The sequence below is a fragment of the Cornus florida genome, unplaced genomic scaffold, assembly GCF_030987335.1.
Source record: "Cornus florida cultivar Cherokee Brave unplaced genomic scaffold, ASM3098733v1 CherokeeBrave_3.0.0_Hap2_Chr01, whole genome shotgun sequence".
Taxonomy (NCBI): Eukaryota; Viridiplantae; Streptophyta; class Magnoliopsida; order Cornales; family Cornaceae; genus Cornus; species Cornus florida.
Window position 1 is genome coordinate 84776567 of NW_026775571.1, and position 23916 is coordinate 84800482.

The 23916-nt window shown below is 40.8% G+C and overlaps 1 protein-coding gene, 1 long non-coding RNA gene and 1 pseudogene across 2 annotated transcripts; 2 read left to right on the forward strand and 1 right to left on the reverse strand.

Annotated features, from left to right (window-relative positions):
* Positions 1 to 508: 508 nt before the first annotated feature.
* On the forward strand, positions 509 to 5167 carry LOC132276564 (ankyrin repeat-containing protein NPR4-like; annotated as a pseudogene).
* A 625-nt stretch (positions 5168 to 5792) lies between these two features.
* Positions 5793 to 6468, reverse strand: LOC132303881 (uncharacterized). Its single transcript, XR_009481423.1, has 2 exons — positions 6351 to 6468; positions 5793 to 6256 (listed from the first exon to the last, which is right to left on the reverse strand). It is a non-coding gene; the product is annotated as an uncharacterized LOC132303881 (long non-coding RNA).
* A 4281-nt stretch (positions 6469 to 10749) lies between these two features.
* Positions 10750 to 11675, forward strand: LOC132276573 (uncharacterized). Its single transcript, XM_059778057.1, has 3 exons — positions 10750 to 10921; positions 11008 to 11306; positions 11403 to 11675. Exons 1-3 carry the CDS (start codon positions 10750 to 10752, stop codon positions 11673 to 11675), a joined length of 744 nt encoding a protein of 247 aa, XP_059634040.1.
* Positions 11676 to 23916: the final 12241 nt, after the last annotated feature.

Sequence of the window (23916 nt, forward strand, 5' to 3'; positions counted from 1 at the left end):
CATTTAACAAGCTTTTGAAAATACTGTAATACTCACCGATGCTTGGACCAGAGGGGTCAGATTGCCGAGATTGGAATATCTTCTCATATAGTGACTATATGCGAGAAACATTCATGTCCATAGAGTAGGTTTCTTTAATTGCATCACATATTCCCTTTGCAGTGTTGACAAACATAAAAGTGGATGCAATGGAAGGTTCCATACTGTTCCACAACTAAGACATAACCATATAGTTATCAGTTTCCCAATCATCATATGTTGCTGATGTTTTAGATGGAGGATCATATGTAAGAAACTTCAGCTTTTGTCGGGCGCCTAAAGAGATCTTCATTGCTTGAGCCCATAGTAAGTAATTGGAATTACTTAATTTCATAGTTGTAATTTGGAGCCCGACATGATCAACATGTGTTGCAGGAGATTGAATTCCAGTAAACCCAGAAGCAGCAGTTGAAGATTCCAACATGGATTTAATGCCACGAAAAAAAAAAAAAAAAAAAACAGAAGCAGAATGCAGGAAGAAAGAGAGCATAGTAGAACTGACTCGGATCAGGGAAATAGGGTCGAACCAAACCCGGGTCTAAAAACGGGCCAGGTCTGCCGATCTGGGTTTATCTTGAACCGGATCTTTACAAAACCGGTTTAAATGAACCTGGATTGGGATAGCCTAACCTAATCTGGAATAACTTTGTGCCTGCAACCAAACACTCCCATTCTCCTTCGTAATCAGCGCCAGCAAGGACCACAATCTGCTGATGTCAACAAACGAACAAGGATCCGAGACCTCCATAAGGCGAAGCCCCAACCATAAATCAATTAACAACCAAGGGAAGACAACAAAGCCCTCTCAGTTCTAAACGAAGCAACCGACCACAAAAACAGTCACAACGACGACTACACACGACAACCACAGGCGTCAGCAAACGGAGAGATCTTCACACTGCAAACTCTTCACCGACAGTCCAAGAGTGGTCGTCGATGAAGAGAAAAGAAAAAACACGTCCAAGAGTGGCCGGATCGAAAAACGAACAGCGATCCCTTCACGAGCTAGTACACACCCTAGCACCGCGGTAGCAACATCAATGGCCGGATCTACGCTCTGATACCATGTGAAAATGCAAGACTATAGAGAGAGATGATAGAGTGAGAGAGTAGATGGATGATACAGAGAGAGAGAACATATTAGAGGCGCTGCCCTCTACTTCATATCTTTCAACCCTAAAACATAATAAGGTATATATACAATAAAAGAAAGGCCTATTTACATAATGGCCACAAACCCTATATCTAATTACAATAGAACCCCAACATAAATACAAATATACATATAAATGTTCTAACACCGTCAAACAATCTATACTGTCACAACCAAAATGAGTTCAATTGTGATTGACCTTCACGCTAAAGAAATTTTATGTTGAGAAAACTTAAAGCAAAACACATGGTTTTGCCAATATTTACAACGATACATGGTTTGTTAAAATGCCAATGATTACTGAACCATGTGTCAATCCTTGCTGCTTATAAAAATTACATAATGGATAGTTGAATTGGAAGCTTCAAAACCAGAAAAGCCACCCTTTTAGAATTCTGCTTGTAACTTTCAGAGACGAAGGCCAATCTTGAATGTGGTTTTGGCATGTGTCCATTAAACCAAATTCAGAATTATACAATATTTGAACTTATGTCTATGATACAATTCTCAAATTGTGATTGTTATGGAGGCTATACAAAAGCCTTCAAAGCGACAAACCGAGGAGAGAGAGAACTGGTAGACAAGAGAAAGAAATTGAAAAGGAGGTAGGTAGGGCAGACCAAGGAGAGTGAGAACTAGTAGACGAGAGAGAGAGATTGAAAAGGAGGTAGGTAGGATTAGGGTTACCCATGTATGGGTGTTCATATGTATGCATGTATAAGGGTTGAGTTATATTTAATTTGAGAGAGAGAGAGAGATGTAAGAAATAAAAAATGGTTCATATGGAAAATTTGATTAAATTTGATCTTTTAAAAAGGCTACTTTAGTCTTTTTAGTTTTCCTTGACTTCCCAATTAAAACAATGTTAAGAAAAATAAGGGCACAATGGTAAAGAGTCAACAAACAAGGGAGGTCAAAGTAATTTTCGAAAACTAAGGGGTACATTGTGTAAGTTTGTTAATGTAAAAGGCCAAATGCAATTTATCCTTGAATTTAATCTTATACTGAAATTTCTTAATACACAGATGCAGTTTCTCAGTAACATTGGGTAGAAACTTGCTATGTTTGTTAATATCACTCGCATTAAGTCATGACTTGATTGTCTTGCTTGTATAACCAACAGGGGCTAAACCAACCACAAATCTTACCATGTATGTGCCATTATACCAGGCTGCACTCACAGGTGATTGGAACAGCGCTAAAGAATTTATCAGGTTGCATCCAGGTGCACTATCTGCTAGGATCACAAAAGGTGGGGAAACAACCCTTCACATTGCAGCTGGGGCCAAACAGACCGAGTTTGTGGGGGAGTTGGTCGAATTGATGGATACAAATGATGTAGCATTGCAAAACTACTCTGACAATACAGCACTTTGTTTTGCTGCTGCATCAGGAATTACAAGGATTGCAGAGATGATGGTGAAAAAGAACACGAACTTACCCGCAGTGAGAGGTAGAAAGGTAGTTACAGCACTCCACATGGCTGCTCTATTAGGTTATAGGGACATGGTGCAATTTCTATACACAGGCACTGATGATAAAGATCTAACAAAGGAAGACTACATCGCACTACTACTTGCTACCATCAGTTCTGATATGTATGGTAAGGCTACATTCTACTTTCAATGCTTTCATATTGAAGAAACTACTTTGAACAACCTAATCAACTCTGTCCTGTTATTCTTAGATGTAGCTTTGGAAATACTCCATCCCCGACCAGAATTAGCCATTCAGCGGGATTCAAATGGTGAGACAGCCCTTCATGTTTTAGCTTGAAAGCCTGGTGCATTTTCTGGCACAAGTCAACTAGGAATCTGGCAGAGACGTATATATTCATGTTAGTTTTTTCATTTTCTTGTGAATTCATATTCTTGCTACACTTATAATCATCATAATGCTTTACACAACTAAGATTCATTATGTCACATCTATTGTGAATGTTCTGCCACCGCTGGGCTACCATCATGGCTCAATAGCAAGGTTGTTCACCATGCTAAATCAATTTAAGTTTTAGCTTGAATTGCAAGCTTGATTTCTTAGCAAGCGACATTAGGCTCACCTACCTTTGGCTCTAAAATAGTTTGGGATAGTTACAATGTTGATTTCCCTGAGATATAAGTCAATCAGTATGCCAAGGAGTTTTAACATTTTGGATCAGAAATCTTTTTGTAATTTACGTTTTGGTGTTTTTACCGTAGAAAAATAAATTCTTTTTCATACTTGAGATTAAAATGTAGAAGAAAAAAAAAAGTCCAATATGATGCTTGACACCATTGGTAAGAAGTTAGTTCAAGAGAGTAGGTTTTACTAAACAACTTGGACAATAGGAATATGAATGGGTGAAAGAATGGAGAACTTCCATAAATTTGAGTAACATTGGATAATCTAAATCATTAGTTTGTATACAGAAAATAAAACTGAACTTTATTTGTCTTGAAGGGATCCACATGCAAACACCTGATGCATCTGGCAACACCTCTAGCTTGTCCAAGTAAAGATAGAGAGTACAGACCTTGGGAGTCTATGTGATTCTGGTATTCATGTTGATAGACTTCGCAATCTTGATCAAAATCTTTTACAAGACATTACAAACATAATAAAACTATTTAACAAATTTGATTTCATTGGATTTCTTTTCTACATCTTCACTTGGTCATCGACTTACTTAGCTTTAGTTCCGACTCTAGGAACGAAGGATGTTCGAGAGGAAAAATTAGTAAGCATGCAAGCCCTAAAGTTGCTCAAGTGTCTTTGGGAACAAGTTCTGTTATTGGATCTCTCACATATGGGGGACTTACTTAGAAGCCCTTCGCGACCATTATTTATTGCCGTAGAGTTTGGAAACTTTGAGTTTATTGTTGAGCTTATTCGCTCCTATCCTGATCTAATTTGGAAAGTAGATGAGGAAAGCCGAAGCATCTTTCATATTGCAGTTGTGCATCGCCAAGAAAAGATATTCAAACTTATTTATGGCATAGGAGCACATAAGGATTTAATTGCTGTTTATAGAGATGCACAAGATAATAACATGCTACACTTGGCTGGAAAGTTGGCTTCTTCAGATTGACTTAATATTGTCTCCGGTGCCGCACTTCAGATGCAACGAGAATTATTATGGTTTAAGGTAATCGTTAGTTTGTGTTTCATAACATTTTTTAATCTTTATTTTCCATTAAAATGCATTTTTCTTTTTCTAATGTTTTATTCCTCTCCAAAGAAAAAAAAGGAAGTGGAGAAGAATGTCCTACCATTATACAGAAAGATGAAAAACACAAAAGGTGAAACACCCCGAATGTTATTTACCGAGGAGCATAAGAAATTGGTCATAGAAGGACAGAAGTGGATGAAGGATACTGCCTCATCATGCATGGTTGTCGCTACGCTTATTACCACAGTGATGTTTGCGGCAATTTTCACAGTACCGGGAGGAAACAGTAACAAAGGCACCCCCATTTTTCTTAAAGCCAAGTCATTCATAATTTTTGCCATATCAGATGCATCTGGCCTTTTCTCTTCAGTCACTTCTATATTGATGTTTTTATCCATCCTCACGTCACGATATGCCGAAAAAGATTTCCTCGGCTCCTTACCAAATAGGATGATTATTGGTCTTACAACCCTCTTCTTCTCTATAGCATCAATGCTTATTGCTTTTAGTGCAACCTTTTTCGTTCTACTTGGCAATCAACTGGCATGGATTGTCATCCCCGTGGCACTAGCTACTGCTATTCCAGTAACATTATTTGCATTTTTGCAGTTCCCACTATTGGCTGACATGATGCATTCTACTTATGGATCAGGAATCTTTGCTCGGCAAAGTAAAGATATGCTTTATTAGTTTGACAAGGGATATCATCCTTGTCATCAAGACAACTTACTTGGGGAAAAAAGGATATCACCCTGAATGTATAAGATTTATTAGAATGTTGTATTCTTTATGTGATCGAAGCACGCTAATAATTTGATATTGAAACATCCAAGGTGTGTGAAAACAATATTTTTCAAACATATCCTGTTTACTTCTATATAACTTGGTCATGTCAATATGATCTATGCTGTTCAAACTCAGGATGACTCCTCAATCAAGAGGATAACAAAACTTTGAAGCAAGAGGAGCTAAATTAGTCTACCATGCTAGAAAGAGGAGGATAATTTTATCTTGGTTCACTTTTGCATTACCCTTTAGATATAACAAGTTGCATTTCCAAGAGAGTGGCACGTACCCATAATCTCATTGGTTATTTTATTAACACAAGATAATTTGTAGATTCGACAACACAATTCAACCCTATCCCTATGACTAAGCAATACTGAGACAAGTGAGCACCACTAACGGTTCATTTAGATAAATGAATGGCTTTCAAATCAAGGGGTTTGAGTTTACGCAAAAGTTTGACCATTGAAAGTTGGATTCTGAAGTTCAAGGTGAGGATACTCCTTATATATTGTTATTTCTCTTAAATCCATTCATTTAAAATCCTCTCAAACTGATCAAGCTATATTTCTTACACCACTGAACCTAAATCCATTCATTGAAATCCTTCAATTTAAATGGAACTTTAAGTTCTCAATAGTTCGCTAAAGGAGTAAGTAACCTCCATTTTTCTTTCCTTCCACCCGACCCAACCAACTTCCCTTCCCTAGAATAATCCTTCCATCCAATTTTCCTTCCTCCTATCAAGAAAACAATAGAGTTTAGCATTATTTCGGGCAATTAGGTTCAAGTGACTCATTTGCTACGTTTTAAATCAAGATTTAATTGGTTAAAATACCAATGAATTTTCTTTTATATATATATATATAATATGTACCCAATTACTCAAATTTTATGAAGAAAAAGGAAAACCTGAAATATGGATCAACAACAGTAGATATGTTATCTATAAAGCAGAATCAATTTAAATTTTCTTTCAAAATAAACAAAATAGTATGACAGAGTATTCAAAATCTGCACATGCATGTCAGTGGGAGTGTGTGCGCGCGCGTATAGAGAGAGAATACCGCAGATAGAGCTCCGGTTTTGCCCCAATTCAGATGCGATTTAACTCCAATCGGAAACCTAGCCTCTCAAAAGTACATAAATTAAAAGAAGCCAGAGAAAATGTGTGAGCAGAGAGAGCTATAAAGAGAAAAACTGAAAGAAAGGGAGTGTATTCACCGGTCGGACGGCGTAGGATGGAATTGACTGAGTCGACCGGAGCTCCGGTCGACGTTCTGTACTTCAGCTCACATCAGAAATTTCACTGTAGTGCGAACCTAAAAGCACATCATAGACGAACTCGTTCTTTATTAAATTCTACCGTTTCTGGTAAGTTTTGTTTTATTTTAATTTTTATTACCCTGCCATTTCAATTACACAACTTGAAAAATTGGGAAAACAAATTATTTACTTATATTTACAAATTTAGAGATGTATTGATGACAAAACTTGTTTCATGCTGTTTTAAATTTGAATTGTTTAATAGAAAAAATTTAATTTTTAATTAACTAATGTATACCAAATACAACTAAATGAAGAATTTCACTTCCTTATTTATTACATAATTAATTAATTAAAAAAATAAATCTAACAATTTACTACAACTATTCAGTACAAAAATAATTTTATTTTAAATTTTGTTCCACCCCATATATATTCACACATTGTTCTTTTATCATCCCAACTCATTTAAAATTTGGTTCAGATCAACCCCTTCAAGTTGAAGGGAATGTAGTTCAAAGAAATTTTGAACTAAATCTAATTTTAATTCCAATATATATATATATATATATATATATTGGCAAAAAATTAATACAAACTCACTTTTTACTGTTATAGGACTTGAATTCTATACTTAAATCCTATATTTTCGGAGGCCATAAAGTACCGACTACAAGATCTTTCGTCCAATATGTTGATTTGGTACTCTAAAATGCAACATAAGTATAATTCTTCCGACACAAAAGCAGGATAAATGCCTTCATTTTTTGTTGTGAGGGCAAAAATGTAAAATGTGGTATTTTTATCAATTGAGAGAGGACATATTTAAAAAATTTACAAATTGAGTGGGGTTATTTAAATTTTAACAAAAAGTATAGATGATCATGCAAATAGAAAAAAATCCAAGACCCTTAACCAGGTCCGTGCCTGATCAAATGTCAAAATAAGGCGAATAAATTACAAAAAGTTCAAATAGTTACAAACCTACCATTCTGCTCTGTTAGGGATGGCAATGGGCTGGGCGGGGCGGGAATCTCATTCTCTATTCTCATTTTTAGTAATTTTTTTCATCTCTATTCTCGCTCCCATCTCCGTTTGAAATTTCACTTTAATCTCCGTACCCGCCCCGCCCTGCCCTCTCGCCCCGCAATCCCATCCCCGTTTAAAATACACTATACTTTTTTTAATACATAATTTTTCTTATTTTTAGAAATATGTTTATATATACTTAATATAATTTATTAATATATCATAATATATAAAGGTATTTTAATAAATATACACTCTAAATGGCAAAGTGGGACGTGTTTACCCTATCCCTTTCTTGTCCTTACCTCGCCGGGTTTTCAAAAATTACCCCCGTTCCCATCCCGTTTGCATAAAAGGGTCCCCAAATCCGCCCTAAACGGGTTAGGGTGGGGTGAGGATGGGGAATTTGCCATCTCCAGCTCTGTTCGGTTGCTAAGAAAATGTGAACAGGTTTGGTGAATTTTTTTATTTTTTATTTTTCTTTTTCTTTTTTTCTTTTTTCAATTCTTCACTTTCTAAAATCTTTTGCTGAAAAAAAAAAAAAGTTTGTATCAAACCAGCTTTCACAGTTATTTAATTGTAGAATTATCACTTTTCTTTACCGTCAACGTTCCCCAATTCCTTTAATTTCCCCAAAAAACAAAAAAAAAAAAACAAAAAAAAAAAAATACCCTTGTCCAATATAACACAACTTTAATATATTCCACCCAAAAGAAAACATCTAAATTTGCTAATAAGTAAAGCAAAAGTATCACAAATTCTTGAACTTTTGGTCCAATTTTCTCATAACTGAAGATACAAAACACGAAATCATCCTGCCTAAAGAACGATTTTATTTATTTATTTATTTTTATTTTATATATATATATGCAATTTTCTCGAGAATCAAACAGTCCGGTCTCTAATCAGTGTTGCTCGGTTGCAGTGTTACTGAATATTTGTCACTACCATTCATTAGCTGGAAGCAACTCCTATTTACATAATAGTGAGATAAAACATTTTGTTCATGAATCAAAAGTGTTGAGATATTACAGAACTGAGAAAGAGGCAAAAAAGGGAACATCGAGCGCATAAATATATATAACTTACCATAATAAAATACAAATATGTATGTGAGGATGCGGCAAGTGGCATGGGCCGGATATGGATCGCGGAAACGAGATCGGGTCGAATGATTGAAGTAGGATCCATGCCAAAGCACCCTGGAATGGGCCGAACCTGGGGGGTCCACCGAGGAAGGTCAAGCCCATTGCAAGACCCAGCCCAGAAGGAAGAGAGCTTTCGGATATAAGCCCAATGTAATTGGTTAACTGCAAAAAAGGTCATGGCCTATAAATAGATCATGACGGGTGGAAAGTGGAAAAAAGGCCAGAGAGAGAGAGAGAAGAAACGAAATCTTGTATCTTCAATTGGCGCCGTCTGTGGGAAGCGAGGACGAAAATCAATTCGAGCCCGATCAGTACCATATTAGTTCAATCGAGTTTATGAATACGCAGTGTGATTTCTGGAAGTTGAATCCAGATCAGTGAGATTGTAGTCTGTTCCGAGAGAATTCTTGCTTATTGTGGATTCTGAGGCATTTGCTTTGGAATGACGCAATTGTGATTTGCTCAGTTGCAGTCAGATCCGACGAGTTTGAAGCTAGAAAAGTTTAGATCTAACAAACAGCGATCACGATTCGGTGAAGTTAAGCCCAGATCTAGCAGAGTTTACATCGGTAAAGCTTAGATCTGTTTCGAAGTTCGTAATTCATGCCTTTGCTTCGATCCGGAATCATGATAGGGGGTGACAACTCTAATACGGTTGAGAACGTCCAGCAAGTGAAACTTGATGAGTTGATGAACATGATCGAAGCTCTCCGGAGAGAAAATGCGGATCTAAGGAATGAAATGTAGCGTCGGGAAGCTCCAGTAATTCCACGACCACTCCCGGTAGGAAAAGAAGGTGCACGTACCGATGCAGCACATCACGGTGAGGAGGTTGGAAACAATCTAGTAGATCCTCACCACGAGGAAATCCGGCGAGACGGTTTGCCGCCAAAACTTCGTCGTATGGATGATCGTGAAGGATCGACTCACGTGGATCCACGGCGTGAGCAGATCAGGCGAAACGAAGCAATGACTTTTGATCCACATCAAGAAATGCTCAGCCAAGGTGAAGCGACATAGTTGATTCGTCAGAAAGCTATGCCTCCATGGCGCAAGGACTTCATTGAGGATAGATCATTCGATCCGACCTATCGGTCTTCCATGACGACGTTCGACTATCACAGCTCAGAAAGGAGATCAGTAGACCAGAGAGCAGCCGCGGGGTTCCAGAGGGAAAATGAAGCACTCCGTTCAGCAGCTCGAACGGTGGATTCACCGTTCACCGATGAGATTCTGAATGCTCCGAGTCCGAAGAAATTTTCCATGCCCGTTTTCATTCTATTCGACGGAACGACTGATCCGATCGATCAAGTGTATCACATCTAGCTGAAAATGGCTCTGAACACTGAGAATGATTCTTTGATGTTCAAGTGCTTTCCTACGAGTTTGGCCGAACCAGCTCTGAATTGGTTCAAGAACCTGCCGAGGGGTTCGGTGGATAGTTTCCGAAGCCTGTGCGATTGGTTCATAAGCCAATACTATGGAAACAAGCGTCCAGCGAAAGATATTTCGAGCTTATTCACAATGAAGCAACACGCTGAAGAGCGTCTCCAGGCTTTCCTAACCAAGTTTAACCTTACCAAAAGCATGGTTATCGAATGTCACCCTTCAACGGCAGTTCAGGCATTCATACTGGCCATGAATCGTGGCACCCTATTCCACACAAGCTTGGTGGTCAACACGCCGAAGACTATGGATGAACTTAACGAAAGAGCCGATGGATTTGTGCGCTTGGAAGAAGAAGAGGTAGCAAACGCTCCTCGTGGAAATCCGAGAAGAGGCCCAGAGAGGAAGAGCTGATCACTCCATTGAAAGTTACCCTAGCAAGACTGTTCCAAGAAAATAAAGATAAGTTCCGACCTCCTTTACCAATCAGACAACCTCTGGAACAGAGGGATCAGTCTAAACACTGTGCATTTCATTCTGATTTTGGCCACCAGACTAACGAATACAGGAACCTAAGGAGACAGGTAGAGACGCTGATAGCCAGAGGGGAGTTCGCAAGTTATATTCAAGGACCAGCGGTAGAGCAGAACCGGCCAATGGAGCATGTGAAGAAGAATCAGAAGTCGAATTCTCACAACACACAACCAGTTCGAGTAATTAATGCAATTCACGGTCGGCCAGAACCTGCTGAGGAATCAGATGAACTGCTTCGAACACGCCTTCGTTAGGCACGGATGAAGAGAAGGATAGGCAATGTAAACACTCTGCACCAGCAGAGCGCATCAACGCAGATAAAGTTTGACGCAACAGACTTGTTGTGTGTTCAGACCCCTCATGAGGACCCTCTGGTCGTAAGTTTGACAGTGACCAAATGCTTGGTGCGCAGAGTTCTAATTGACCCTGGAAGTAGTGCGAACATCATGCCAAAGATACATTCGATCGGCTCGAGATCAAACAGGAACAGCTGAAATCCACCGGGAATCCATTATTAGGGTTTGATGGAAAGCGAGTGGAGCCCGTCGGCACGGTGGAGGTAGCAGTACATGCTGCCGAGAGGGTTTTGATGGAAACTTTTGTAGTTGTTGAAATTCATCCCTCTTATAATCTTCTGATGGGCAGAGGGTGGATCCACAGAGTTCGAGGTGTTCCTTCCACTCTGCATCAGGTAATGAGATGCCTGGCACCGGATGGAACCAAAGTGATTGACATTCATGGAGACCAAGTTGCAGCAAAAGAATGTTACTCTGTAACGATGAAACATGCCGAAAAGGGGAAAGCTCACATTCGTTCAGTAAGTCCGAGATAGCAATTACAGGAGCTTCCCTCCAAGCAGAATGGAGAGAAGGAACCAGTAGGCTTGACTGAAGAACCCCTACTTGATGTGCAGATCGATCAGTTTCGACCAGAACGAACAACCAGAGTAGGGGAGAGACTCGTTGAGGAGGAAAAGCATGAATTAGTTGATTTTTTGTCTCAAAATGCAGATGTGTTCGCATGGAGTCACCTAGACATGCCCGGGATCGATCCTTCGGTATCCTGTCATTCTTTGAACGTTAACCCCAATGCAAAACCTGTAAAGCAGAAGCATCGACGGTTTGCCCTCGAGCGCAACCGAATTATTGCCGAGGAAGTTGATAACTTCTTGATGCGGGGTTCGTAAGAGAAGTGTACTACCCCGACTGGCTATCGAATGTGGTCGTTGTGTAAAAGAAAAATGGGAAATGGCGCGTATGCATTGATTTTACCAATTTAAACAAAGCTTGTCCGAAGGATAGCTTCCCGCTGCCAAAGATTGATCAGATGGTGGATGCAACTACTGGATATGAACGCTTGACCTTTTTAGATGCTTATTCGGGTTATAATCAGATCCCCATGGACCCCACTGATGAAGAAAAAACTTCTTTCGTTACTGAACGCGGGACGTATTGCTACAAAGTTATGCTGTTCGGACTAAAAAACGCCGGTGCAACTTACCAAAGACTTATTAGCAAGATTTTTAAGGAACAAATAGGGAAGACAGTGGAGGCTTACATTGATGATATGGTGGTCAAAAGTAAGAAGAAAGCTGATCATGTGCAGCATCTTCGAGGCGTGTTTGATGTTTTGCGGCGATATGGAATGAAGCTCAATCCGACCAAGTGCTCGTTCGGTGTAAGTTCAGGCCAATTCCTAGGGCACGTGGTTAACCTTAGAGGCATCGAGGCAAGCCCTGCCCAAGCAGATGCTCTGACTAAGAATGTCGAGCCAACGACAATCAAAGAAGTGCAAACACTTACGGGACGGATTGCTGCATTGAGCCGTTTCATTTCCAAATTGTCAGATCGATGCAAACCATTTTTTGACACAATCCGGAGCCACGGCAGGCAGGTTTGGGGAGATGAACAACGCCTAGCGTTAACTGCTCTGAAAAAATATATGCAGAACCTTCCGGTACTGTCAGCTCCAGAATCAGGCAAAAAACTGTTTTTGTATCTCGGAGTGTCCAGCATCGCGACAAGTGGCGTTCTGGTCCGCTATGCAGAAGGGAAGCAATATCCAGTGTTCTATGTTAGCAAGACAATGACTGAGGCCGAAAGACGTTATTCAAAGGCAGAGCGGATGATACTCTCGCTAGTGCATGCGAAAAGAAAGCTCAGGCATTATTTTGAATCCCATTCTATTATCGTTCTAACCACTTTCCCTATCAGAATAATCCTGCACAAACCAGATCTCTCCGGAAGAATGACGAAGTGGGCTATAGAGTTAAGCTCATTTGATATCACATACGAACCTAGAACAGCAGTCAAAGGGCAGGCGGTGGCAGATTTTTTACTAGAATGTGATTCAGAGGACGTGGAGGAGGATCTTTGTAAGTGCTTATGGAAACTCTTCGTTTATGGATCCTCAAATCAGATGGGTGCAGGCATTGGGATCAAATTGCAGACGCCAAAAGGTACAGCCTTAAGCCAAGCGCTTCGGCTTGAATTCGCAGCCACGAACAATGAGGCAGAGTATGAAGCGTTGCTGGCAGGAATAAAGCTTGCCAAAGAACTTAAGGTCAGGAATTTGAATGTTTTTAGTGACTCACAGTTAGTCGTTCGACAGGTGAGGGGTGAGTATGAAACCAAGGATGAAATGATGGAAGCATATCGTTCTGTTGTTATGCGGGAAGTGAAAAGCTTTGAAAAAATTGAATTCATTCAAATTCCAAGGGAGTATAACGAAGATGCCGACAGGCTAGCATGTAGCGCCTCGGGTTCTGGAGAAACATTGGCAAGGGTGGTTCCAGTGAGAAAACCCATTCACCATGGCATATGGAACCGAGGCAGTTATACCAGTCGAGCACTTAGTTTCGACTGTTCGAAGCTTGCCATGGAACCGTGAGCATAATGACAGTATGCTAAGGTTTAACCTCGATTTGCTGGAAGAAAAAAGAGACGCAGCAGCGGTAAGGCTCGCATCTTACCAGCAAACGCTCGCGAACAGCCATAACAGGAAAGTAAAGCACAGAGACTTTAGGCCAGGTGACCTGGTTCTGAAAAAAAAGATAGGGATAGTCAAAAAGATGATGCCACCATGGGAAGACCCATACAGAATTGCAGAGGCCATAGGAAAAAGCGCATATACCTTAGAAACCATGGCCGGAAGGCTGGTTAACAAGCCTTGGAATACTACTTCTCTAAAGAGGTATTATCAATAAAAAGTTGAGATTCAGCACTGAATTTTGTTTATTTTAAATTGAAAACAGTTGAATGTATGAGTTTCTGAGATTTATAAGGATTGCACTCCTCTCTAAAATCTTAAGCAAATAAGTGGCAGCTGGCACTATGAGCCGAACGCCAAACACTTGCTAAGAAAAATAAAAGGCCAAGTGGCAAATGGCATTCTAGCCAAGCGCCAGGCACCTAAGCAAATAAGTGGCAGCTGGCACTATGAGCCGAACGCCAAACACTTGCTAAGAAAAATAAAAGGCCAAGTGGCAAGTGGCATTCTAGCCAAGCGCCAGGCACCTAAGCAAATAAGTGGCAGCTGGCACTATGAGCCGAACGCCAAACACTTGCTAAGAAAAATAAAAGGCCAAGTGGCAAGTGGCATTCTAGCCAAGCGTCAGGCACCTAAGCAAATAAGTGGCAGCTGACACTATGAGCCGAATGCCAAACACTTGCTAAGAAAAATAAAAGGCCAAGTGGCAAGAGGCATTCCAGCGGAGCGCCAGACACCTATTCAAAGTAAGTGGCAGTTGGCACTATGAGCCGAACGCCAAACACTTGCTAAAGAAAATTAGAGGGCAAAGTGGCAAGTGGCATTCTAGCCGAACGCCGGACACCTGAGCAAAGTATGCGGCAATTGGCACAATGATCCGAACGCCAAACACTTGCCCAAAAAAAAAAAAAAAAGAGGGAAGTTGACACAAAAAGTTTGATCAGAAGTCAGCCATCTCATTAATAAGGTACAGAGGGTTACAAAAAATGAGATATAAAGATGGCGAATATGCCAAAGTCAGTACATTAAAAAAAAAAAAAAAAGAAGTTCTAACTAAGAGGCGTTTGCTTTGTCGGCCTCTTGATGATGTTGGGCTACCTCCTCGTTGTTGGTGATGTCGCCATCCTCACGAGGTGGAGAGTCGAGGTGAATGACAGAATCGTTCTGTTGAGTCCTACCCTCAACAGCGTTGGAAGAATCATTCTGCTGGGGGTTATCTTCAGCAGTAACGGCAGATGGAGTGAGAGTGGACAGAGGAAGAATGTCCAAAGTCAGAGCGGCAGGAGGAGTAGGAGTGATCCGAGAAGACGCAATCTCCTGACATTCATCAAATATGCCCTCGGCAGCGATGGAGTCTAGATCGGTATAAACACCAGGAGGGTCAATATCCAGGTCCTTATCAACATCATCAGGGGTAGAGCCAGTCTGACCCTCATCCGGGACGCGATCGGCGTAACCCTCACGGAACCTCTGAGCATATCTGAGAGCTCCAACTCTAGAGAACCGAGCATGCAGAGCCAGCATACCACCATTTACCCTGCTGATGGTATCAAGTAAAACATTACGCTTGTCCAAGGCCCTTTTCTCAAAGGTCATCCGAGCGGATTGCTCATCACTCAGAAGGCGCAGCAGTTCTTCCTTCTCGGCCCTAAGGGATTCCCGCTCAGTCTGCCAGACGCTCTTTTCAAGCTGCAGAGCATTCCTCTCATCCTGAAGAGAGTCAGTCTCCTTCCTCAGCAAATCCCTCTTTTTTTCAGTTTTACCAAGTTGAACCATCAACCCGGTCTTCTGAGCAGCTAAATTATCATTCTCCTTGTTCACCGCGCTAAGGCTGTCAGAAAGCGCGCGGACCTTGGCATTCACCTGCTCAACTTGCTTCTGCATAGCCATCATCCCGTACAAGGTCTGTAGAGATATACAGGACAACTGGTTAAGCCGAGCAGATGGTTAGAAGAAAATAAGTGTCAAGAGTATGTAAAGATTTATTGACTAAGGGGTAGAAGTTACCTCCATGGCGGATAAGGGGAATCGGCTGAACACCTCCCTCTGAGACAGACCTTTGGCTACCTCGATGTCCTTGGGAGTCCACATACTCCTGTAGTAAGTCATTGCGGTCTGACAATCTTTGAACATGGTCTCAGTTGGTTTCACAGACAATCCGTCCGTTGGCGCCGTTCCAGAAGTGGAGGCATGCCCAGAAGGGGTGAGGGGCCTAGCTTGGGGAGGTCTCGCCAGGGATATCACGTTCAGCCTAGAGGGCCTAACCCTCTGAGACAAGAGAATGTCATCAATGCTGAGGGCACTGTCAGGTTGATGCCTCTTTCCTCTGGCCTTTTCCCATGTTGAAGCAGCAGTAGAACCAGGAGGATTGTTGACAGAGTGGGCAACGCTCAGACTGGCAGTCGCCGTGTTGGCGACCGGGTCAGCAGCCGTCATGGATGGATCGGTGGAAGGAGTGGTATCAGAAAGGGTAGCGGAGGAAGATGCTGAAGCCGGTGAGGAATTTGGTGCAGGGGTGGTAACAGGCCTGGGGGCAGTTTTCTTCCTGCCGAAGGAAGGGATCTGGAGTTGGCTCATTGTCTTGCCGAGGACTGAGATATCGAGGAGATTATCTAAGGTGAGAAGGTCCGAGCAAGAGGGAACGTTGGTCAGAACGTACCGCTTCAAGTAGTTATCCCTATCCCTGCACACACTGCAGCTCAAGTCATCACAAGGAATGCCTAAGGAATGGCATAAGAAAGAACAAAAACGAGGAATGCAAATCTCGCAAGGACAGTCACTGTGACACCCCCACATTTTTCACGCATAAGTTGATTAGGCTTATACACGAAAAACGAGGGATATCAAAAACAATTGGCAACATACAAGCATGGAATACAAAATGATAATAATAAAGGAATGTAGACAGGAAAGGAACACTAAATAATACAACATCCATCCATCCTTTACTTAATACAGTACTCCATTACAACTTGGAAATCCTATGTCAAGGATCCCTAAATATAAACCTGAGAGTTCAACGTCAAAAGTAAATAAAAACTGAAACTGAAGTAATACATAAAACTTCTACCCTGAACTGGATCGTAAGAGTAGATGAGTTCGGATGGTGGTCCCACACTGCTAACCTCAACCTTGGAACGGGTACTGACCGTATCCTGAAATAACAACAATGGTGGGTCAACCCCACGAGCAAGTCCTCTCTACTATGACCCAAATCAGAGAATCAAATAAATTAATCATTATGAATTGGATGAGTACTATATCTGTATACATCCTAAGGAAACTATCCAATGTATAACATGACCTCAACCAGAATAGACGGTGATCACTTAGACTCACACTAGGTGGTTAAGTGTCGCCTTTCCCTACCCGGGAAATCAGCTATTATACATGGTGCACGATACTGACAACACAGACTATAACGAACTACACAGTGATAACACCTCTCAATGTACTGATGAATATACTGAGCATATCAATTAGGCAACACATGCCAATAATATTACTAAATATACTGAGTACGTCAATTCACACATGCCAATAATATTACTAAATATACTAAGTACGTCAATTAGGCAACACATGCCAATAATAAATATACTGAGTATGTCAATTAGGCAACACATGCCAATAATATTAAACCACATACCCCGACAGCCACACATCTGTCTATAGCAACGAATGCATAAGGTATAAATGAGTCGAAACTTATTAGCCAGCTCACATGGTTCTATATGGCAACACATCCATATAATATAAATGCGACATAATTAAAACAGTCCATTTATTCTCTGAAATGCACACAGCATAATAATCATGGTTTATATATGATTAACAGTATAAACATTCCATAATATAAAATGGATAATTTATATGACTAAAACCATGGCATTATTTAATTTAAAAGTAATGATTAATACCATTTAATAAAATAATAACACCATCTATATTTAACAATGTCGTTAAATGAATCACATTCATATCCGTACTGTAAACGAGCCAATAAATGCTTAGAAAAGATTAATTGGCCATAAGAATAATTAACGGGTAATAAAATAATAATTTCGTGGCCCGTCAAACCCGTAAATACAAACACAGGCCCTAAAAATCAAAGTTTAAGGTTCTGAAATTCACAAAAATGGCCCTAGGGGTAGTCTGGTAATTTCCAGCAGCTGAAAGGGCCCTTCACGCGCCCCCACGCGCTGCCTTAAGCTTCCCCACGCGCAGCCCAACCTTCCCCACTCTCCCACGCGCCTCCACGCACGTCTGGCATCAGCCACGCGCGCGCACGCTCTCCCACGCGCGCGTTTAAGTCTCCTGCAGACGTGGCACCTCCTGGTTGGTTGGCTGTATTGACTTGCTATGGGTGCGCTACACAGGATCACTTCATCTCATCTTACCTAATCCAAGGGTCAATGATCCGGGTGTACCGCGGTAACATGGACCGCGATGCACCGGATCAATCAGATTCATCTAAGGCCCAGGATGCGCGCGCACGCTACCCTAAAGTACGCCGCATCACACCGGATCACTCCGGTCATCTCCCCCACATCCGGTGGCCGGAAACCTCGCCGGAGTCTCACCGAAAATTGTAGAAAAGCCCCGAAAAAATCTAGAAAATTCTAAAAAAAATCCCTAAAGACTTATTTAATTATTTTCAGCCTTTAATAATTTCATAGGATAATAAATAAATATATAGCATCCCATAAAATTAAAATTTCATTAATTTAATAAACTAAAATTAATAATTTATTAACCTCCTAACCTGGTCTCTATGCATATAAATAAACTAAACAATTAATTTATCAATTCAAAGGGGAAAGGTAGATAATAACTTGCCTTTTGGATTTAAAATAAATCCGCCGGTTGCGCGTAGTCGGGTAAATTTCTCTTACACCGGTCCAAGCTCCTTTCTTTCTCTCTCTTCCTTTCCATACTTTTACAATGGCTCACTGAAAGCTATAACTTTTTCTAACTCCCGTCCATTCCTTCTAAGGTAGGCTAACTAATTTATATACAATTTATATAATATAAATATTACAAATATCTAATTTTACATTTAACTAACCACATTCCCAACCATATGGCTTCAAGTCATGTAACCACATTCTTAACCATATGGCTTCAAGTCTACCCATAAACATTAATGAAATTCTATCCTAATCTCTAATTTCATCATGACTTATGATTTAATACTATTATTATTATTATAACTATTATTATTAGTATTACTAATATTATTATTATTATTATTATTATTATTTTATATTTACATAAGAATACATTACAATCATAATCATACTTTACCATATGAATATACTACTTTAAGTAACTAATACTGCTTAATACAAACCTTACCAATAAATAAAAAAAATAAATATAAAATATGAATACATGCACAATTAAATTAATTTAATTTAATACATTAACATACACAATAATAGATGAATAACTATCACATTAAATATACAGAAATAATTTAATTTAATTTAAATAAGCCATTTTTAAACTACGGGGTATTACATTCTCCCCCACTAATAAAGGAATTTCGTCCCCGAAATTCACTACATACCTGTAGTAAAAAGCTCTGGATACTTGGCACGGATAATATCTTCCCGTTCCCAAGTAGACTCTGTAGCACTATGATGACTCCACTGTACACGTACTAATGGAATAGTCTTCATGCGCAGTATCTGATTCCTACGATCGAGAATACAGTAAGGTTGTTCCTAATAGGTTGCATTGGGTTGCAACTCAATTTCACCCACATCAATGTGTTGATATCGATCTTCTTCCCGTAGAAATTTTCGCAGTATAGATACATGAAAATCATTATGTACCCTATTAAGATTATCTGGTAAAGTCAGACGATAAGCTACTGTCCCAATCCGATCTGTAATCATAAAAGGCCCACAAAACGAGGCGATAACTTACCCTTTGACCCAAACCGCATTACTCCCTTTATGGAAGAAACCTTAAGCAAAACCTGATCACCAACCTTAAACTCCAAAACACGAGTTCGACGGTCAGCATAACTTTTCTGTCTGCTTTGAGCTGTACGCATCCGATCCTTAATGATAGCGATCTTTTCTGACGTGTCCTTAATAAATTCAGGACCCAGAAAGCTGTTCTCACCAACTCCAAGCCAACAGACAGGAGACTTACACGGTCTACCGTACAAAGCCTCAAATGGTGCCATGCCAATAGTTTTCTGATAACTATTGTTATAAGCAAACTCTGACAGCGGCAAATATTCCTCCCAATTGCCCTTAAAATCAAGAACACATGCCCGCAACATGTCTTCTAAAATCTGATTAACTCGCTCAGTCTGTCCATCTGTTTGAGGATGATAAGCAGTGCTAAGATAAAGTTCTGTACCCAAAGCCTGCTGAAAGCTCCTCCAAAATCCTGATACAAAATTCGGATCTCTATCTGATATGATGGACAATGGTACGCCATGAAGTTTCACCATTTCTGCAATATAAAGCTTAGGATACTGTTCTGACGTAAAGTTTGAACGAACAGGCAAAAAATGAGCGGACTTGGTCAATCTATCAACAATGGCCCAAATAGAGTTATGATTATGATGCGAAGCAGGTAATCCCTCTATAAAGTCCATAGAAATACTCTCCCATTTCCACTCTGGTATGGGAAGTGGCTGTAGCGATCCTGGCGGTCTCTGATGATCAATCTTAATCATCTGACATGTGCTACATTTAGAGACAAAGATAGCTATATCTCTCTTCATGCCGGCCCACCAAAACTGGCGTTTCATGTCCTAATACATCTTGTCTCCCCCTGGATGTACAGAGAACTGAGAAGTGTGTGTCTCTCTCATCGTAACATTTCTCAAATTATCAGCTGAAGGCACAATTAAACGTCCCTTGTACCTCAATCCTCCATCAGTCCCTATAGAATAAAAAGGAACATCTCCGGAGGCTAACTCCGAAACCCGATCAATACACTGTTGATCTGAGAGTTGCGCTTGAATGACCTGATGAATGATAGAAGGAGTTACTACCACACATGCCATAAAAGCGTCTGCTAACTCATCAACAGTCTTCAAAGCATCCCACTCTATTGCAAACAAAGCTGAAAGGCTGACATAGGGTTGTCGGCTAAGTGCGTCTGCTACAACATTCGCTTTCCCTGGATGATACTGAATAGAGAAGTGATAGTCTTTCACGAACTCCAACCATCTGCGCTGTCTCATATTCAGTTCCCTCTGTGTGAACAAATACTGTAGACTCTTATGATCGCTAAACAATCGAAAAGTCTCTCCCAAAAGATAATGCCTCCAAATACGCAAGGAAAAAACCACTGCTGCGAGCTCTAGATCGTGAGTCGGGTAATTAAGCTCATGAGGCTTAAGCTTCCTGGACCCATAAGAAACTGGGCGCTCTTCTTGCATCAACACACAACCCAAACCCTTCAGAGAAGCGTCGGTAAATACTAAATACTCGATTCCACTCTGAGGTGTGGCTAAGACAGGTGCAGAAGTTAACTTACTCTTCAATTCAGCAAAAGCAGTCTGACAAGAATCATCCCATACGAATGGTACATTCTTCTTAGTCAGATGAGTAAGTGGACCCGCAATTTTGGAAAATCCCTGGATGAACCTGCGATAATACCCCGCCAATCCCAGAAAACTGCGAATCTCTGTCGGTGAGGTAGGCTGTCCCCACTCCATAACTGCCACAACCTTGGCTGGATCTACTGTTAATCATTCTTCTGACACTACATGGCCCAGAAATTTGACCTTTTTCTGCCAAAATTCACACTTCTCAAACTTCGCAAACAACTGATGTTCTCGAAGTGTCTGCATGACGGTGCGTAAATGTCTGGCATGGTCCCTCTCCGACTTAGAGTAAACCAGAATATCATCAATGAAAACAATGACAAACTGATCTAAGTATTCTCTGAATACTCTATTCATCAAGTCCATAAAGACAGTTGGGGCATTAGTTTAACCAAAAGGCATAACACGAAACTCATAGGATCCGTACCTTGTGAGAAAGGCTGTCTTTGGAACATCTTGTTCTCTGATTCGTAGCTGATGATAACCAGACCTCAAATCGATCTTTGAGAAGTAAGTAGCTCCCTTCAACTGATTGAACAAGTCATCAATTCTGGGCAACGGGTACTTGTTGCGAATAGTGACCTTGTTCAGTTCTCTGTAATCAATACAAAGACGAAGAGATCCTACCTTCTTCTTAACAAACAATACTGGTGCTCCCCATGGTAAAGTACTCCTGTGAATAAATCCCTGGCTGAGCAACTGCTGAATTTGATCTTTCAACTCTCGCATCTCCACTGGTGCCATTCTGTACGGCGCCTTAGTAATAGGCGTAGTGCCTGGAGCTAAATCAATGACGAAATCTATCTCTCGACTCGGTGGCAAGCCTGGAATTTCTTGGAATACATCCTGGAATTCCTGTACTATCGGGATACTGTCAAGAGATACCGCAGTCGCTTCCTGTGAGTCCTCCTCAAGAATGAATAAATAAGTGCTAGGCCCTCTATCAGGTTATGGTACAATAAGAAGATACATCTCCTATCCTGGTATAGCAAATACAATAAACTTTTCGTAACAGTTAACCTGAGCATGGTACTGAGATAACCAGTCCATCCCAAGTATAACATCATACGAATGCATATCCAAAACTAACAAATTTGCAAGAAATCGAAGTCGGCCCATATCTATAAGGATATCACCGCTATACTCTCGTAAAATTGCGCCAACTCCCAATGGTGTATAAATATTAAGAGGTTGGTCACATAACTGAGTCGTCATACCAGATAAGATAACAAAAGATCTAGACACAAAAGAATGTGATGCACCAGTGTCAAACAGTATATGAGCAGTTCTACCATGTATAGAAAACATACCCTCAATAGCCTGAGGAGCCTGCGCATTATGTAGCATGAAGTTATAAACTCTGCCATGATGCAACTGCTGTGGAGGTTGTCCTGGAGGAAATGGTGGTGCTAGAAGTGCCGGAAAATTCTGAACTTGCCCACGTGGCATCGGTGGGGCCGGTAGAGGTAATGGCTGATTAGGTCTCGGCTGCTCATACTGTCCCTGCTTAGCTTTGGGACACATCTTGGCCGGATGCCCAATCTCTCTACAGTGATAACAACGTCCTGTAAAAGGACCTGCCTGCCTCCTCTGTTGACTTCTCGAAAACTGTTCCTGTCCGGTCTGAGGTACCCCACCTTGTCTACCCTGATTAGGGACTCCATCCCTCTGCACATCTGGGTTTCCTTTGTTTTTCTTCCAAGGTTGATGTCCTTGAAATCTGCCCCGATCATTGGACTTGATACCACTGCTGCTTCCTTTCTCCACTGTCTGGTAGTCTCGGTTAGCTCGCTTATCTCCCTTGGACTTCCGGTAATCACTCCTCATCTGGCAGTGCTGTAAAGCGGCATTAACCACCTGGATATAAGTAGTATATGCAGGACTACCTATGATCACCATTTTAATCGGCCATATCAACCCCTTAACAAAGCGGTCTCTCTTCTTTTCTTCCGTATTGACCTCCTCTGGTGCAAATAATGACAAATTAATGAACTTCTGTTCATACTCAGCCACAGTCATATCCTCCTGTTGCAGATCCAGAAATTCAGTCTTCATCGCTGATCTTACTGACATAGGAAAATACTTGTCATCAAAGCGAGTCTGAAATTCAGCATAAGTCAATCTGGTCCTCTCTTCGACAGTAGTAATAGACTCCCACCACTGCAATGCATTGCCTATCAGCATAAACGTAGCTAGCATCTGTTTCTGCACTTCGGTACAGATTCATCCGAAGATGACGCTCGCTCTCCTGTTTCCACTGATATGTTAACAGGACATCTGTGGACCCCGCAAACGATGGTGGATTCCCTCTGATAAACGAGTGACGAGTTTTGTCCCATGACATTGGCTGTGCCACTGGTTCAGGAACAGGTACTATCGGAGGAGGTTGCTGGTTTCGTAGAGCAGATGCTACTCCTGCTGCTATAGCTCGTACAATAATATCAGCAACTTGAGGGGAAAATTCCTGATTCTCATTTTGAGCTGGGGAAATACTGCGATGACGGTTCGCATTCCTTGTCCCACGCTGAGACATCCTTTTTTCGGATTCAGAAAAATCTAACGTCAGTACATTATAATGGACCGACTAAAAGAATACAAATAACCCTAATACTTAGGCTCAAATTATCAGAATACACAACGCGGAAGTATAGTAATCACAGATCCCTAAGACACTCGAACCTGGAATGCTCTGATACCAACTGTGACACCCCCACATTTTCCACGCATAAGTTGATCAGGCTTATACACGAAAAACGAGGGATATCAAAACAATTGGCAACATACAAGCATGGAATACAAAATGATAATAATAAAGGAATGTAGACAGGAAAAGAACACTAAATAATACAACATCCATCCA